The following is a 16,770-nucleotide window of genomic DNA, read 5'->3' as shown; positions in this document are numbered from 1 at the left end:
GATGCTACAAGCGATGGCCTACTAAAGCAAAGTGAATAATCAGGCACCGTGCTAAGAATAGCAGCAAAACGGGTGGTCGCGCCAGTAGTTAGTTGATTTGCGCACTCACTTCATCCTTTCCCTCGGTCACACTGATTCTCGCGGCTTCGCCATCGTTTACGACATAATGGATGTAGAGGAGATTAAGAAACGCATGGCTAAGGAGCTAGAGGAATATCGAAGCATCATACAAGGCACAGACCTCTACTATTATATGGGACATCGCGTGGTGGAGTCCCGAACGACGAGTGGGAACTTTGTCGCTGTGAAAAAGCACGAGGCGAGGAGCCAGGATACAGGCAATCAGAAGCCGAAATGATGCAGTATGCCCATGAAAAAGGCATTCTCACTCCTCGTGTGCTCGGTTGCTACTACGTGAAGAGTGGTGTCATAGCCATGGTGACGGACCGGGTGCCCGGCGAGTCGCTTGATAAAGTCTGGCACGCCTTGACCAAGCCACAAAAAAAGAACATCGAACTCCAACTTAAGCAGCAGGTAGGTTGCATACTTTTACATCCTCTGGTTTACTGATCTGTGCTTATCTTCACAAGGTACAAGAGATGCGAAAACACACCCAGCCGTATATTGGCCGTATTAGCAATGTTACAACATATAAATTTTTTGACCGCCTGCATGATAATGACATGGGCCCCTTTGCCACAGAAGAGGACTTTGTTGAGTGGTGTTTTGCGAGAGTAAAGTTCTCTTACCAAAAGGCATTCTGGAAGCGATACTTGCCTAGAATGAGAAATAAGAAGCCTTCGAAGTTCGTTTTAACACATGGCGACCTGGCTGCGCGGAATATCATGGTCAAAGACGGGCAGCTCACCGGCATTGTTGATTGGGAATACAGTGGGATCTTTCCTGAATACATGGAGTATGCTCTGGCCACGGTCATTCATGATGGTATCGAGGATTGGTGGCTTCCCGTGTTGAAAAGGGTGCTGGAGCCATCTGGGTACCTCCGGTCCAAATTTATCGCCACGATCAAGGATCGAGGATGGTAGTCCTGTTATCTTGTTTTCTATCTCATCTGTCTTCTCATCTCAGTCTACTTCAGCGTCATGATACCTCATGTTATTGATATTTATGCCTCCTCAAGCTGTTGTCCACTCTCTACAATGTTCAGCTCCAATATCTAACGCAAGCTTCATGAGTGCAGTCGATAAAGCATTACTTTTCCTCGAATTCAATCATTAGACACCTCATCATAACAGCAAGATTGATTCCTGAGGTTCATTAGGTCTGGAAGGGAGTAGGGGGAGGGGCACAGGCTGGAGAGCATAATAGGGAGCAGTTCCGGAGAGAGCGCAAGATCTACGAGACCTTCTTGCAACAACCACCTTGTCCTTACATAGTGCAATGTTTTCATACACGGCGACAATGTAATTTTCCTTGAGTATATGCGTGGTGCAAAAGTCCGTCCACCCTTCACAGATGTGTCGAATAATTGCTTTATGAGATGCGGCCCTTTGGTCCCGACTACAAAGTAACCATGTCCGACAACAGCATACCATGATAGTCATTGAAGCAGAAGGACTGGAGCCCCTAACCTTGTGATAATAATGAGTAAATAACCTTTCTCGATCCTTTCGGTCTTGAAGCATAGATATAAAGGTCTGCAAGGGAACTTTGTGAAAAGAAAAAACTTTAGAAATTTTTACAAAGCTTGGTATAGAAACAGTGAAAATGGGTGAAAAGTATATATAAGATCCATCTCCTAGACCTTTTTCTTGTATAAGTTTGCATGTAGTTGCACTTCCATCGTTCAATATACTATGATTGAGTATATAAAAAAATTCTTAAAAAATAGCCTTGGTAGCTGCGGAAATACTCTCTATATAGTAGATATAGATGAGAGGAACTTATCAAACAGCCGCAGGAGTATCACCTCCAAAAGTTACCGCTACACCACCCGGCCACCTAGTATAGGTTGAGGAGTTCCTGTCGCCTCAAGCTAAATGACGGGTGCAGGATACTCTGTATATCTCTATCCAGTCTCTGACTCTTCGGTAGTCATCTTGTATAGTCTGCCATAACTGACTAGCCCGATTTAAGAATAACTAGGCACGGGCACCCACTAGTCCCCAAACAGGCATAGTGCGCGGGATTGCCAGAGGGACCGACCGATAAAGTTTCCCGCTGGTTGATACCGTCATCGTTCCTCGTCCATCAGGTAGATCAATGGAATGCTAGCATTGCTTGCGGAACTTTCTCGTCATTGACCATTGTTCTTTGTTGTTGAGTTTTTCTTCAGAGATTTGGTGGCTTTAGTTGTGCTGGAGTTTGGGGATTGAAGCATCTATGAGGCACCGATAAAACTACATCTCGTTGTTTCTGCTTAGTTCCCGGTTTGTTTACAAACAACAACCTCCGTCTGTCTGCATGGCATAGACTCGCCCTGGTGGCAGGATGCGAACCCAACGATTTGTGGTCTGGCTGGGCACATTTGTCCTCGTCTCCTTATTTCTCATAATCTTCAGAGGCTCCAGCCCCTCACCTATTGTGGACCTCTATCCTTCACCCGATTCTCGCCCTCCAACTACTTTGCAGAGGCCCCAAGTACCGTCCAATGCCCAGCTAATTGAACAGTCTGGCTACCGAAAGATCGCCCAGCCGGGCAGTCTTCATCCTATTGCATCGCTTGTTGAGAATGCCGAGCAGCAATTTGATCGGCTATTGTCACGTCAATCGAAGACCTTGGCTCAGGCTGTCAACGAATACCGAGAGCGTTACAACATGCACCCACCCCCGCATTTCGACAAGTGGTTTAAATTCGCTAAGGATAGAGGGGTCAAGCTGATTGATGAGTATGACACTATCTATCATTCTCTGTTGCCATTCTGGGCCCTCGAGCCGAAGACTATTCGCGATCGGGCTCGGGAGACGTTGGGGTTCGACAATTCTATGATTGGGGTACTGATCAGAAACGGGTCGGTTTCACTGGTGGAAGGCGGAGCATTCGAGCAGGGTTGGCAGCGCAGTGCCACCGCTAAGATGATCAAGAGCTTTGTCGAGTATCTGCCTGATATGGATCTTGTGTTCAATGCCCTCGACGAGCCCCGAGTCGTCGTTCCCAGCGAGGATCTCCAAAGGCTGGTTGCTATTGCGAGAGAGAAAGTCTCTCAAGATACTGTTATGAATACCATGCCCACAAATGCATGGTCAGATAGGCCCAGCGACTTGAACAAAGGTGACCGCATTGATGAAGTGCGTACTACCCGTTTCAACCGTTTTACTCGCCAGTCCACGTGGAGTTATTCTCGGTCTTCCTGTCCAGTCAACAGCCCGGTCCGCTCTCTTGATGAGCAAGCAGCGGATAACATAAACTCCTATGCACAGGGCGAATTAGGATTTATATACAACACTAGCGCCTTTTCCGATATTTGCAACTCACCTTCTCTGCGCTACAAGTACGGGTTCTTTGACCGGCCGAACAGGTTTGAGGCTGTACATGACTTGTTCCCAGTCTTCTCGCAGAGCAAGATCTCGAGCTACCAGGACATCCTGTACCCTAGCCCTTGGTATTGGGCTGACCAGGTTCCTTACGAAGAAGACAAGGATATGGAGTGGGATGAGAAGAACAGCCAGATGTTCTGGAGAGGCTCAACAACTGGAGGATACTCCAGAGCTGGAGGTTGGCGGCGACAGCATCGACAACTGTTCGTCGGCAATGTGAATGCACTAAATACAGCCAAGATACTGTCCAAGGCTGAAAATGGCCAATGGAAGGCCAGGGGCGTTGGTCGAAACTCATTTGCGGACCTCTTTGACGTTCGGTTCACGTACATTGGCCAGTGTGACGATAAGGACTGTGCCGCCCAAAGAGAGTATTTTGACTTGGCGGAACCAGTTGATCAGCAAGACGCCTGGGCGTACAAACATCTGCTGGACATGGACGGTAATGCTTTTAGTGGTCGGTTCTATGCGTTTTTACGCAGCAAGAGTCTCGTTCATAAGATTTCGTTTTTCCGCGAATGGCATGATGAGTGGCTGAAACCATGGGCTCATTACGTACCGTTGAGCCTCACCGGAGATGATTATCTGGAGGCCATGCGGTACTTTGAGTCAGAAGAAGAAGGTAGAGTGATCGCACCAAGGCTGGCCCAGCAAGGCCGGGAATGGGCGCAGAAAGCTCTGCGAAACGAAGACATGGAGGTCTGGTTCTTCCGACTGTTACTAGAGTAAGTGCACTTTTGTATCCATTCCTTTATTCCGTGATTTTTGACATTAACCCATATCCAATAGGTACGGGCGTCTAGTCGACGATAATCGACAGAATCTGGGATTTTCACTCTAGCTTTGTACGATGGCTGCCAGTTGTTGCTATTTTTTGTTTGCAGGTTCATATTCCCCAATGTTTAACGAACATATGATTTTTATGGCGTCCAGGGCGCAATTGCTATGATGAAACGAAGATTTGTGATGTCAATTGATGTGTATATATATGAAGGCAGAAATGAAACCGATCCTTTATATCTTTAATTATGCTATCGTCCTGTACCAAACACCACTGCACAAATGGACTTATACTCAGAACTAACTGTGGCCCCCGTTTCACATGCTGCGGGTCCCATCTGAGCGGGTATTAGGTCATCGGCCCCAGTCCTCGTCTCTTCCTCCCAGACTCCTTTATGGCCGTTCCAAAGAATAGGAGAGAGGGTGGCGGAGACCTCTTCCAGTTCTCGGAGTTTGCCCCATTAATGCTAGATAGCACCCACTTAGTAGACCATCAAATCTTCAAACACACACTAACACACCATTATGCTTGCTCACCCAGCCAAGAACTGCTTTTCCCCCTCCACTACAATCCTTCCCTTTTTTTCCCGTCTCTACTAGTATCTAACTACTACCCTCAACTCGGACTAGTTCCGTCAGGTGGATCTTTTGATTAAGTTGCTTAAGTTGCTCATATTCTATAAATTTTGGCTGGCTTCCTCGTCAGCTCGCTTTTTTCCCTCGGTTTCTTTGTTTCCCTTTTTCAGTTCAGTTCCTTCAGTCGTCAGGCTTCGCTCCTGATCAGTATCGAAGACCAGTAGTAGTACTACTATAGTGGTACTAGCTGTTTTTCTGATTGTTTGCTCGACTTTTCCGCATCTGCATGGGGTTAGATACACACACGTGCATGTATGCATCATGACGCCAACAGCTTGGTTGTTTGGAAAGCTTAAGTCGGCTGTGATTCTGACGTATGGGTTTTGTGGACTGCTGTTTTATGGCCTTGTCGCTGTGAAGTTGGGGTATTTCTTCAAGCCGACTACGGAGAAAGAGGAGTTGGAGTTGAAGATCGGTATGCTTATCCTTTTCTTTGTTTATGTGCTATACTGTGAGTGTGCGGGGGAGCATCAAGCTGATGACATCTGGTCAAATTTCCAGCGCGCAACAAGTTCTGGGATTTGTCTAAGGATTGGGCGGGCTTTTCTCATCATATACTTACCCTGCGAAATGGGTTCAAGTTTCACTACGTCTGCAATGATAAGGGAGCCTCGTTAGATCAGGATAAGCCTGTCGTTGTTTTCATCCATGGTTTCCCGGATAGCTGGGCCATCTGGCGGAATGTCCTGAGCTCGGAGTCTCTTCAGGAGTCTGCAACACTCATTGCGGTTGATATGCCTGGCTATGGTGGGACTGATAGCTTGGCTGATTACTCGGCTACTAACGTGCTTGAGAGTCTGACGGAGTTTATCATTGCGATCAGAGCCAAATATGGTGTGGATACGGAGGCCGGTATGCGCCAGAAGAAGCTGGTTGTTGTCGCGCATGACTGGGGTTGTGTTGTTTCTATGCGACTTGCGGCTGAGGCTCCTCAGTTGGCGGATCGGTTTATCTTGAGTAATGGGCCGTTGGTACGTTCTTGCAGAGCTTCTACGAGGGTGTTTTTAGTTGTGCTAATGAAGTTAGCCTCGACTTGCCTCGTCCAACATTAGTCGTCTGCTAGCTGCATCTCTTAAAATGCTGAAGACGGCCTGGCGCTCGCCGATCCAATCACGCTCGATGATTTTCAAGGCATTTGCGACTATGAGCCCGGTGTTTCGGCAGCTTCGGAAGTCCAAGTACATCTTCGCCATGCAGCTGCCCATGTTTCTTGTTCGGTATCTGGGAAGAGGTGGAAACTATTCCTTTCTGAAACTCATTCACAGGGGCTCCTTCGGAAAGCGGGAATACACTGCACAGGATGCTGCGGAGTGTTTTGCTAGCTCCTTGGGTCCCTCAGTTGCAGAATCCAGGACTGAGACCGCTGATGGCGAGCAATATCCCGAGTCACTGAAGAATGAGCGCGCCCCGTCGAGCTTTCAACATATGGCCTGTTATTACAGAGATGGAACTGCTGTCGTGCGTTGGGACAAATCTGTTGAGACGATTACTGCCTTGCACAGCATCGCGAGCGGTAGCGGTATCCGTCGTGCCAGCAGCGGGGCTGGACTGTTTGATGATGGACCCAAGGGGGCGCTGAAAGCTTGTGCGACCATCGTTTGGGGCAAGGGAGACATTGCCTTAGAGCCGCAGATTTGCTTGGATGGCCTCGCAGATTATCTTGTCGCCGACAGTCAGTTGGTCGAGCTTCCTCTCTCGGGCCACTTCACTCCGTTGGAACGGGAGAGTCAGGTGGCTTTGGAAAAGGCGGTTGAGTGGGCTGTCAAGGGCGAGAAGGAGGATATCGGGGCTGTTATCAAGGCTTGCTATCCAACGGCTGCAGTCACTCTTCGGAAGTGAACTGATCCGACCGTGTTGTTGTTTACTTGAATTGCTATTTCAGGAACCCTCCTTGACTTAGTTCTTTCTTCCTTAGTGGTCGTGAATGTTTTTGGCCGAGACTGGCCCAGCAGGTGCAGCAGGGTACACATAGCCAGGTACACGGTTTCTTGTTTCCGCGCCGAGACCGCTATCGGCGCACTCAGAAAGGGGAATTAAAGAGTGCGGACATGCAAGGGGCAATCGGGGAGGTTGGCTGTCGGTCTGGCTTCTAGGCTGGTCTGCAATCGGAATTCCACAGCTTCTTTCCTTCCTTTTCAAATAGACGGAAGTTATTTTTTCTGATTCGCAACGCAACGTGCATCTCCCCTGACACCCGGTGAATAAACGGCCGGGAGAAGCAAGCGTTGGTGGCACGGGGACGCGGCCTGATGCAGTTGAGCTCTGCCGCTCCTCACCACTAATTTAATCCCTGGCGTTTGGCTCCTTTGGTTCGGCCTCAGACCATCCCCAGCCAGTGCGCGCGCATTGACTTTTCTTCCCCCCCAGAGAGTAAGTTCCGAGCCACGAACGAGCTACCCTTTTCATTGCCCATCATCCAGCAATAGGAGCAATTCCATTCAGTGTCATGTGGTGTTTGTAAAATCCAGCGAAACAATAAATCTGGGTCCATCCAGATCTTGACTCCCCAGCCTCCCAAGGCACTGTTCAGTGTTCACAGCTCGGACGGGCTTTGGTTTGCTGATTATGCTGGCGGGCGGGGTTTAGCTCCAAACGTCACCTGCGAGTGAGGGGGGAAATCAGTAGTAATTTGGGGGTCAGTCGACTAGCTCCAGTACCTCGACTAGCTCTCCATCCTGCCTTCTCCTCCAACTTTCCTTCTCGTCTGCGTTGCACCTCACATTCGTTTGTTTTATTCTTCTTTTTGTTGTTTCTTTGCATCACGTCCCTTCTTGTAGCTGGTGGTCTTGTGGATCGCGCGGTTCACCTCCCGCCGCAATGGTTCCAGGAAGTGCAGGAAGTGCCGTTTACTGCACTGTATGTTCCGCCTCCTCATCCCGTGATCACGTTGCCAGCTACTAATTGGTCCCGACAGCTTCTATTGAGTGATCACTATCTCCCAGGTATGCATGTCCCTTCGAACGTCTGACCGGTGTCCCGGAGCACTCTCTCTGATCATGCTTTCATCCACTCGATAGGCGCCACCGTTCTTGCTCATTCTCTCCGGGACAATGGCTCCCAAGCTAAGCTGGTTGCTCTATTCACCCCGGATAGCTTACAGCCAGCGACAATCCAGGAACTCCAGGTACGCGCATACTTCATTCACGCGAGAGAATGTCAACCTCACTGTGCCATCACTGACTAGCATGCCGTAGGCTGTATATGATGAACTAGTACCCGTGCACCCTCTGACAAACATTACTCCAGCGAACCTCTGGCTCATGGATCGGCCGGACTTGATCGCAACCTTCACAAAGATCGAGCTCTGGCGTCAAACACAGTACAAGCGCATAGTATACATTGATTGTGATGTGGTCGCCCTCAGAGCGCCCGATGAGCTTCTAGAGTTGGAGGTGGATTTCGCAGCCGTTCCAGACGTAGGCTGGCCGGATTGCTTCAACAGCGGTGTTATGGTGCTTCGTCCTAATTTACAGGATTACCTTGCTCTCAAAGCATTGGCAGAACGAGGTATCAGCTTCGATGGCGCTGACCAGGGGCTTTTGAACATGCACTTTCGCGATTGGCACAGACTGAGCTTTTCGTACAATTGCACTCCCAGTGCGAACTACCAGTACATCCCCGCCTACAAGCATTTCCAGAGTACGATCAGCATGATTCATTTTATCGGTGCTCAAAAGCCCTGGAATATGGCGAGACAGGTGGACCCAATTCAATCTCCATATAATCAGTTGCTGGGAAGATGGTGGGCTGTCTATGATAGGCATTATCGCTCTGTTGTGCCGGTGAGTGCTAGCGTTATACGCGCAATTGAAGACTCTTCACATAAAGCTTGTAAACTAATGATATCAGCAGCCAATTCAACCACCTAAGGCTGTGCCTACTATTCAGGTGGAGAACCCACGCCAGGAATTGTCTAGGGGACCCCACGATGATGTCCAGCAGCAGCCACACAGGGCATATACGGAGCATGTGTTCCAAACTCATGAAAGACACGTCGAACCGTCGCCACAAGCGCAATACCAGCACCCCCAAGAACATCAGCAAATATCTCACCAGGATTTCGCGCCTTTCCAGCCAGCTCAGCAAGCTCAGCCACCAACATCGACACCAACCTACTCTACACCAGTCGCGCACGAAGCTCCTCAGATGCACCAATCCCATGAAATCTACCAAGCGCATCCCCAACAGAGTGTGGCAGCCCCGGCTTCTGAATTTACGCCTGTAGCAGGCTCAGGACCACCCACTGAGCACGAGCGACGACAGGAACAGCATGCGGTCGAGAGTGTACAAGCACCGATCATAAGTGCTGTTCCGCGATATGTGCGTGGGGAAGAGCACGTCACAGCATACATACACCCTCAATCAGGCGAGACATCGTTTGTAGCTCATAGCGAGCCGCAATGGCATGCACATGAACCCAACGTGCCATCAAATATACAAACAGCCCCCCCACAGTCACAAAATGTCCAGCATGAATACCATCAACAGCCTACCGAGCCAGTCAATGTACCAGAGGAGCAGACACCTGCACCACCATCTCCAAAACCTGAAGTACAGACTACGTTTGAGCCACCAAAGGCAGAATGGGATGCCTCTAAGTAAGCTATTGCAACAACAACAACCCCCCCCACAATACTGCTTGCTGACAACTTCAGGGAACCACCGCCATTGAATACGAAGCCGGAAGGGATCGCTTTGGAGAAGAAGACCTACGCCATGTCGCAGGATGAGCAGCTTTTTCAGCCACCACAATCCTACCCGGAAGCACCCAAGAACATGTACTATGAAGTCCCTAGCACCAAGCCGGAGCCCGAAAAGCTCGCTCAGGTATTCCCCTGGGAGAGTCATGCACCTAGACCGACACGCGTGTTTCCGGAAGACGACCAGAGCTCGACTACATTTACTCTTCCAAGATCATTCATTGAAAGCACGGAAGACGAGTCTGGCCCGTCGCCCGATTCTCGAGTGACGTCCTGGACATCCGAAGAGCCAACCGAATCCTGGGACACTTACTCGCGGTCTAATGCTTGGGATGAGATCCCGGAGATCCAAAGATACATTCAGTCCATACAGCAAGGCCGCAAAGGCAGGGTGCAGGTGCTCACAGGCGGCCCATCCAGCACAGGACAGAGCCTCGTATCTGGTCAAGAAAGATACAACTTCAACTGGTCCAACAATGCACGGGTGACAGACTTCCCCACCGAGCAAGAACGACCTAGCCTTCCCGTAACCCCAGCGCCTATTCACAGAAAGCCCCCTATTCCAGGTGAAGAAGACTCCGACACAGGCCTACTTCCGCCCGCACACGGTGTGCCGAACCAGGAGGACTGGGTGGGTATCACGGTTGATATCTTTTTGCACCTCCTTCGAGCGACGTACTTATATTGGAGATTTACAGAACCCTACAGTCGGCCTCGAGGACCTTCGTCGACGTCAGTCCGAAGTGTTGGAAAATCCAGGTTTGCTATTTGAGCGGCTCTTGATGCGCTCATCGGCTGCTTCTGGCCATTCTTAAGGGAGTCACAGTCATGAGTTACGTACGATATGTGTGAAATGCGTTATCTTGAGCCTTGATCCTTTTTCCCTTTTTCTTTTCGCCCTCTTTGACGGCAATGCGAGTACTACACTTATATTCTTAGCTGGCTGTCTTTCTTTCGCATCTCTTCTTGTTTTTTTGTATGCACTATTTGAGCATTGTTATCTTTGTTACTTTCGTTTTGTCCCTTCTATACCTTGTCTGGCATTGTACAGTATCTTATTGACCACATGCATATGCATCCACTTGCTGTGTTGTTTCATTTTGCGGATACAAACTGTTACTATGCCATACATTAGGAGCGCATCATTGTGAGGTTGACCTGCCCTGTCCAAGACTGAGTTGATGACTGTTTATTCTATGTTTATTAATAATGTGGTTTGAGCGAATGAAAAGAGCTATGAATGTGTTATGAGAGTTTTGCGCGCTCTCGCTTCTAGTCAGCAACTCTCAACCTTCTAAAAATATTTACATGCATCCTCGATCAAAACAGTAGAAGTACATCGAGCGACAAGACACCATACAGAACAATCATCAGGCTAAGAATAAGCAGGGATGGTATAAAAATAAGGAAGGACAATTACTCAATTCAACACCGCTTCCCCCGAACCGAATAAACATGCGATGTCTTGATATGACAGGCCTTGCCAGTCTTATCGTCGAAGATGGAGAAGCCGTGCGTTGCTGCGTTAGGAGGCGTATATACTTTTCAATTGTTTGATATGTTAGCATGTCATCACACCTATAGTAATCATGATGGTATAATGGCGGGACCTACAATGCAACGACACGGCATAATTGTTAGGATCCGGATTCGAGATTCGATGAAGGCCCAGCTGTGAGACACGCGAGGTGGCTCATGTATTAGCTATATCCCACACCAAGTGATATAATCCAGTACTAAGTTAGTCAAGGAACAGGAAGTATCAGACGAACCTTGTCGGACATGTACGTAACCTGATTCTCATCGTATATGGTCTCCTTTTTGATTTGCGGTGGAGACGATTCTCCATTTTGAAGTTTGCCTTGATCTGGCCATGCGTAGAGGGTTTCTTTTAAAGAACCTTTGAGGATCTGCATCGGATGAATGAAATTCGTAGTTAGCTTTGTGTTGCAACCAACGTATTTCATGGAGGACATGGCAAAGTACTTTCATAACGCAGTGTGCATTAGCGTGGTCATGTATTGCGCTTCCCTTTCCGGGGCTCCACACTAGAATGAGCTTGACCATGTCAGTATAGATCTGTTATGTGGCTTCTGCCCTTTATATGACTGTATGTCTGAAAGAAGACCGGAAGCAATGTACGAGAAACCCACCAGATTGCTCTTGCCATTGCCCTCGTCGATGAGGTTTCTTGTATAGTTCTTCTTAGAATCCCCCAGCGCAAAGGGGAGCCATTCATCTGGGTCCGAATCATACTGTTCCATTAAGCGCAGGATGTCCATTGGATCAATGTCATCGGAATCTAGACCCGAGCTCGGACCCAGAGCGTCACTTAGATCTTGGACGAGGTTCTCGAACCCATTGCTAGAGAAGAAACCAGGTTTGGAAGAGGTGTCTGAGTTGATGTATGGCATGCTGATTATAAGTCTTTGATCTTATAAAGAATAATGCTTCTGTGCTTTTCCTTGGCTGTTGTATCTAGATGAGTTCGGTTATCGGAGGATTCGGAAGGAAGTATAGATGGTGGTAGACAGAGTGCAAGTATTGCGATACTGTGTCTTTGCGCAGACCAATTGATCTTATGGCCTCCAGCAGATGAAGATATGTCACGCAGCATCCATGGCAGCCATTAACAATACGAGTCTCCAGTCAATGTATAATGTCGTAAACTGAGTGGTGGTGGATATGTGGGATGATCCCCGATCCCGGCGGAAGGAAAAGCTCTCGCCACAATCGCCGATAAGCGTGAATTTGATGCCTGAATCACCCTGCCTGAGGCAACCTCCCCGCCATGTGACGAAGCAAACGGACAAATGAAGTGGCGGCCACAATTTCAAAGATTGTATCTCCACCATTGCGACTGACATACCGCGAGCGTTTCCGTTCAGGTTTTCACCACGACACCGTTGGAAAGGGTTTCAATCGCTAGGGCAGAAAGCCTGCAAATTAGATTTCTTTGATTTTTTTTCCTTTGTCTTGCATAGTCTCTTTTTGTACCTTGTGCGAGGGGTGAAACTCGTATAAATCCGCCAAAATGTCGACAACCGTGGAGAAGGTTGGTTGGATAGCCCGCCACTATTGTTTTTTTCCTATTTGTTTTTACTGTTCATATTGAAAGCTATAATAACAGACTGAATTATGCTGACTGTCTTTGTGTGTACAAATGTAGATCAAACAAGTCGAGGACGAGGTTCGCGCCGAATGCCCGCTAAAACTATCTTGCGCCGGAATTCGTATACTGATCGGTTATCCAGATGGCTCGGACTCAGAAGAACAAGGCGACGGCCTATCACTTGGGTATGGGATAACTGGGTTTCGGAGTTGGTTCGAAAGCAGACAGAGCTGATGGTATTGTGCAGGACAGTTGAAGGCCAAGCTTGCTAAGCTGAAGCGAGAGCTGTTGACTCCGACTGGCGGTGGTGGTGGCGGCGGTGGTGGTAAGTGGAGACTGACTGTGTCTGATGAAAGTGTCGGTTATTGACTATTGGTTGTTAGCTGGCTTCGATGTCGCCCGTACCGGTGTTGCTAGTGTGTATGTCGCCAAACAAGTCACGGGGGAAGTGCGGATCATATACTGACTCTTGAGCAGTGGTTTCATTGGTTTCCCGTCCGTCGGAAAGAGTACTTTGATGAGCAGATTGACTGGCCAGCATTCCGAAGGTTCGTTGCAGGCGAGTCCCGGCCAACGACATGGTGCTAATGGTGCTTTGTACAGCTGCTGCTTATGAGTTCACGACTTTGACGACTGTCCCCGGTCAAGTGATGTACAACGGTGCTAAGATTCAGATTCTCGATCTTCCTGGTATTATTCAAGGTGCCAAAGATGGTAAAGGTCGTGGTCGACAGGTCATTGCAGTGGCCAAGACCTGCCATCTCATTTTCATCGTGCTCGACGTCAACAAGCCGCTAGTCGACAAGAAGGTCATCGAGAACGAATTGGAGGGCTTCGGTATTCGAATCAACAAGCAGCCGCCCAACATCACATTTAAGAAGAAGGACAAGGGTGGTATTGCCATCACAAGCACCGTTCCTTTGACGCATATTGATCACGACGTGGGTTTTCTCGAAAACAGAGCACGTTCTTGTGCGCTCCGGCTGACTTGCATCTTTAGGAAATCAAAGCTGTCATGAGCGAGTACAAGATCTCTTCGGCAGATATTTCCATTAGATGTGACGCGACGATTGATGACCTTATTGATGTCCTTGAAGCTAAGAGTCGGGCTTACATCCCCGTTGTCTATGCCTTGAACAAGATTGATGCTATTACGATTGAGGAATTGGACTTGCTGTACCGGATACCTAACGCTTGCCCGATCAGTTCCGAGCATGGCTGGAACATCGACGAACTTTTGGAAATGATGTGGGAGAAGCTGAACCTCCGGCGCATTTACACCAAGCCTAAAGGAAAGGCCCCCGATTACACGGCCCCCGTGGTGCTGAGGTCGCATGCTTGCACGGTCGAGGATTTCGTAAGGCTCCCTTTACCTCGGCAGGTCCGATCACCCTTGTTAGACGGGATCCGCTGACGCGCAATCAGTGTAATTCTATCCACCGGACGATCAAGGACCAGTTCAAGCACGCTATCGTGTATGGTCGCTCTGTGAAGCACCAGCCGCAGCGTGTTGGTCTGTCACACGAGCTGGCAGACGAAGATATCGGTTCGTACCTCTTCTTTAGCTTTCATCCTCAAACAAGCGATCATTAGGATCTCCAGGGCTAACCAGCGGGGGTGTGAACTGCAGTGTCGATTGTCAAGCGGTAAATGAGTCTTTACTGGAGCGCGAATCCAATCCTTGAAGGATCCGCTCTTATGAACGGGGCGAGAGCTATGGCGAATCGAAATCGTACTCGAGAGGGAATCGAAATCGGTAGCGGTGTTGGGACAGCTTCGCCAAGTATCAGGTCCAAGAGGCCCGGCCCTTGTGACATAATTCCGTGAGATACCATAAGGATTGTGATTGGGGAATGACGAGGTGCGCACGGGCAGCAAGAAGAAGCTGGCGAACGCCGCCCTGGTTTTTCCAGCACGATTACTCGTCTGGAAGACGGAAGCCTGGATGAACATCATTGAGTCAGTATGGATTGGATTGCTTCTCTTCTATCTACTACTACTCGAATTTGTGTATGATGCGCGATCCTCTATCTGGAAGGCGAAGGAGGATTAAAAAATACAAAAGCGGCTTTGGAGGCAGGGAGTTTCTGTTACGAACGCTGAAAAAGGGCTGGAATAGGGTACTATTTTCTTTTTTTCTTTTTCGTCTCCTCAATCTGTTCTCCTGGATCAGCGGTACTTAAGTAGTCCTGCCGTTTTTACATTTTCTTTTATTTTTTCTTTGGTTTCATCTTTTCTTTTCTTATTTCTTATTATTGGAGCATTCCTTTGACCCATTCATCCTTGGTGGATGGTGGTCGAAGCCGGGTGACTCGATCCGAGAAAAAGAGACGAGCAAAAGACGAGAGAAGATCGGGGATGTTCTAGATCAAAAGGCCCAGACTAGCATTTACAAGTCGTAGAACCAATCTGAACTAAAAGCTACTTCCGTACACATACTTTCCTTTCATGCGCACACAGATCAATCGAGTAACTCTCGAACCACTAGTCGTAGTTCCGTGCGGAGGGATTTGCTCGCTTACTACTACTACGACGTACTCCGTACTTACTTTTCAGCTCCTTCTTTAACTGACTGATGTGATTTGATTTTGGTTTTGATTTTGATTGACCGCTCCCTAGGCTCCTTCCTTCCTTCCTTCCATCCTGGTCCAGGCGCAATGTGTCTGTCTATTAGTAGTAGTAATATCTTACAATTTAGGTTCGAGGTTGGCCACCACATCCACATCCACATCGCTTGGACCAGCCGAACCCAGGCCTGTGCTTTTTTTTTACTACTAGTTTAGTAGTTAGTTAGCTAGTGAGCAAGCAAGCAAGCAAGAATAGCGAAGAAAAAGCAAGAATCACAGCGCATGTCCCTCTTTTCTTTTTTATTGATTATCATTTCAATTTTTATTCCCTCCTCTTGTCTTCCCAATTTCCTCCTACTGCTTTGCTCAATGGAGTCAATTATGGGGACGGGAAAGAGGAGCTCTAATTCAGGATGGATGTATAGATAGATGGATGGATGGATGCAAGATAGTTGAGAGTCAATGCGCATCAGTGTTTCTAGTATATACGCACTGTCCATGATCCCCGTGCTCAATCTGATCATCACCTGCACTGTACGGAGTATACGTATGTAGATAGATGGACTGAACACATTTAAGCATTGCTTCTACTGCTGTACTGAGATCGATCTTATGCGAGGCGAGAAAATAAAGGAAGAACTCCCAATTGGGGATCTGCTCTGATTTGGTCTGGCCCTGGCATGCGTTATGATTGATGATGATGCGATGTGCACGTCCATCGCAAAGCAGGGTAGTTATTATGTAGTCAGTAGCTATTAAGATTCTCAGACATATGAAATAGGTAGATATGTAATAAGCAATATCCTAAAATTAATTCTGACTGACTTGGCTACGTAAGTATCTACGATGCTATTCTTACCGTTCGCGAACCAATTTTAGCACTCAGGAGCCAGGTCCAATCACGATGGAGAATCGAGGCTATTTTGTTTCGTTCGGTTTAAACGAAGGCTCCATTTACACGAATGGAGGAGTCGAAGGGCCAAGACAGAACGCCTCCGGACGTAGTTACTACTACTAGTCAGTAACTGAGTCATAAAGAAAGAGACATAACTGACTAGTGAAATGAGGGGGAAATAGCCGGGCTCAGTACTATTCCGTGCCATTGCCAGATCAATCAGTCTTCTCTAACATACTTGATGTTTAGTTTATCGATGCTGTAGTAATTCTGTGATAATAAAATCAATTAATGCGGGATACTAAGTAATGCCATGCTCAACTAACTTAGCATTCTACTCCGTAGAAACGCCTCTCTGGGACGGTAGTAGTGGATGGTGGGAGTAGTACCTGACCTTCTGCAGCTAATGGCTGCGCCTGCAGATGCGGACAGGGTCTGGGGTACTTGTGAGGAGCACCTCGATAGGCCACCAAGCAGGGATAAGTAACTACTCAGTACAGAGTAATAACGGACTAACTACTTACTAGTTAAAAAGAATGCGGTCTGCCCCCTTCAGCCGAGTCTTTCATTTATTTTCTCATG

General features: G+C 48.2%; 6 protein-coding genes across 6 annotated transcripts; 5 read left to right on the top strand and 1 right to left on the bottom strand.

Moving 5' to 3' along the window:
• Window positions 1–166: 166 nt before the first annotated feature.
• ASPBRDRAFT_56383 (aminoglycoside phosphotransferase family protein) lies at window positions 167–1,046 on the top strand (the record flags this gene model as incomplete). Its single annotated transcript, XM_067627555.1, has 3 exons — window positions 167–287; window positions 314–534; window positions 591–1,046. The coding sequence occupies 3 exons, from the start codon at window positions 167–169 to the stop codon at window positions 1,044–1,046; spliced, it is 798 nt and encodes a 265-aa protein (XP_067477853.1).
• A 1,168-nt stretch (window positions 1,047–2,214) lies between these two features.
• On the top strand, window positions 2,215–4,510 carry ASPBRDRAFT_44830 (putative capsule-associated protein CAP1). Its single transcript, XM_067625276.1, has 2 exons — window positions 2,215–4,223; window positions 4,288–4,510. The coding sequence occupies exons 1-2, from the start codon at window positions 2,452–2,454 to the stop codon at window positions 4,337–4,339; spliced, it is 1,824 nt and encodes a 607-aa protein (XP_067477852.1). The 5' UTR covers window positions 2,215–2,451; the 3' UTR covers window positions 4,340–4,510.
• A 665-nt stretch (window positions 4,511–5,175) lies between these two features.
• ASPBRDRAFT_56381 (alpha/beta fold hydrolase) lies at window positions 5,176–6,753 on the top strand (the record flags this gene model as incomplete). The annotated part of the gene is made up of 3 exons (XM_067627554.1): window positions 5,176–5,329; window positions 5,416–5,885; window positions 5,941–6,753. The coding sequence occupies 3 exons, from the start codon at window positions 5,176–5,178 to the stop codon at window positions 6,751–6,753; spliced, it is 1,437 nt and encodes a 478-aa protein (XP_067477851.1).
• Window positions 6,754–7,731: 978 nt separating this feature from the next.
• ASPBRDRAFT_31493 (glycogenin) lies at window positions 7,732–10,429 on the top strand (the record flags this gene model as incomplete). The annotated part of the gene is made up of 7 exons (XM_067622906.1): window positions 7,732–7,770; window positions 7,829–7,856; window positions 7,932–8,038; window positions 8,109–8,696; window positions 8,767–9,512; window positions 9,570–10,245; window positions 10,313–10,429. 7 exons carry the CDS (start codon window positions 7,732–7,734, stop codon window positions 10,427–10,429), a joined length of 2,301 nt encoding a protein of 766 aa, XP_067477850.1.
• Window positions 10,430–10,833: 404 nt separating this feature from the next.
• ASPBRDRAFT_44825 (putative cysteine dioxygenase Cdo1) lies at window positions 10,834–12,497 on the bottom strand. The gene is made up of 5 exons (XM_067625275.1): window positions 11,768–12,497; window positions 11,601–11,672; window positions 11,387–11,524; window positions 11,229–11,286; window positions 10,834–11,155 (listed from the first exon to the last, which is right to left on the bottom strand). Exons 1-5 carry the CDS (start codon window positions 12,026–12,028, stop codon window positions 11,040–11,042), a joined length of 645 nt encoding a protein of 214 aa, XP_067477849.1. The 5' UTR covers window positions 12,029–12,497; the 3' UTR covers window positions 10,834–11,039.
• ASPBRDRAFT_180676 (GTP-binding protein RBG1) lies at window positions 12,470–14,411 on the top strand (the record flags this gene model as incomplete). Its single annotated transcript, XM_067619928.1, has 10 exons — window positions 12,470–12,669; window positions 12,784–12,804; window positions 12,869–12,911; window positions 12,974–13,051; window positions 13,110–13,146; window positions 13,204–13,274; window positions 13,330–13,667; window positions 13,727–14,083; window positions 14,152–14,272; window positions 14,320–14,411. The coding sequence occupies exons 1-10, from the start codon at window positions 12,649–12,651 to the stop codon at window positions 14,409–14,411; spliced, it is 1,179 nt and encodes a 392-aa protein (XP_067477848.1). The 5' UTR covers window positions 12,470–12,648.
• Window positions 14,412–16,770: the final 2,359 nt, after the last annotated feature.

The sequence above is a fragment of the Aspergillus brasiliensis genome (assembly GCF_001889945.1).
Source record: "Aspergillus brasiliensis CBS 101740 unplaced genomic scaffold ASPBRscaffold_8, whole genome shotgun sequence".
Classification (NCBI taxonomy): Eukaryota; Fungi; Ascomycota; class Eurotiomycetes; order Eurotiales; family Aspergillaceae; genus Aspergillus; species Aspergillus brasiliensis.
Note: the sequence above shows the minus strand (reverse complement) of the source record. Positions and strands in the feature narration are given on the sequence as shown.

Bases quoted from the DNA above. Each gene is read 5' to 3' on its own strand.
- ASPBRDRAFT_44830 (XM_067625276.1), top strand. From the start codon at position 2,452: ATGCGAACCCAACGATTTGTGGTCTGGCTGGGCACATTTGTCCTCGTC. The intron at 4,224-4,287 runs GTAAGTGCACTT...CATATCCAATAG, and splicing joins TTCTTCCGACTGTTACTAGA to GTACGGGCGTCTAGTCGACG.
- ASPBRDRAFT_44825 (XM_067625275.1), bottom strand. From the start codon at position 12,028: ATGCCATACATCAACTCAGACACCTCTTCCAAACCTGGTTTCTTCTCT. The intron at 11,673-11,767 runs GTGGGTTTCTCG...GACATGGTCAAG, and splicing joins GCAATGGCAAGAGCAATCTG to CTCATTCTAGTGTGGAGCCC. The intron at 11,525-11,600 runs GTACTTTGCCAT...CATCCGATGCAG, and splicing joins ATGCACACTGCGTTATGAAA to ATCCTCAAAGGTTCTTTAAA.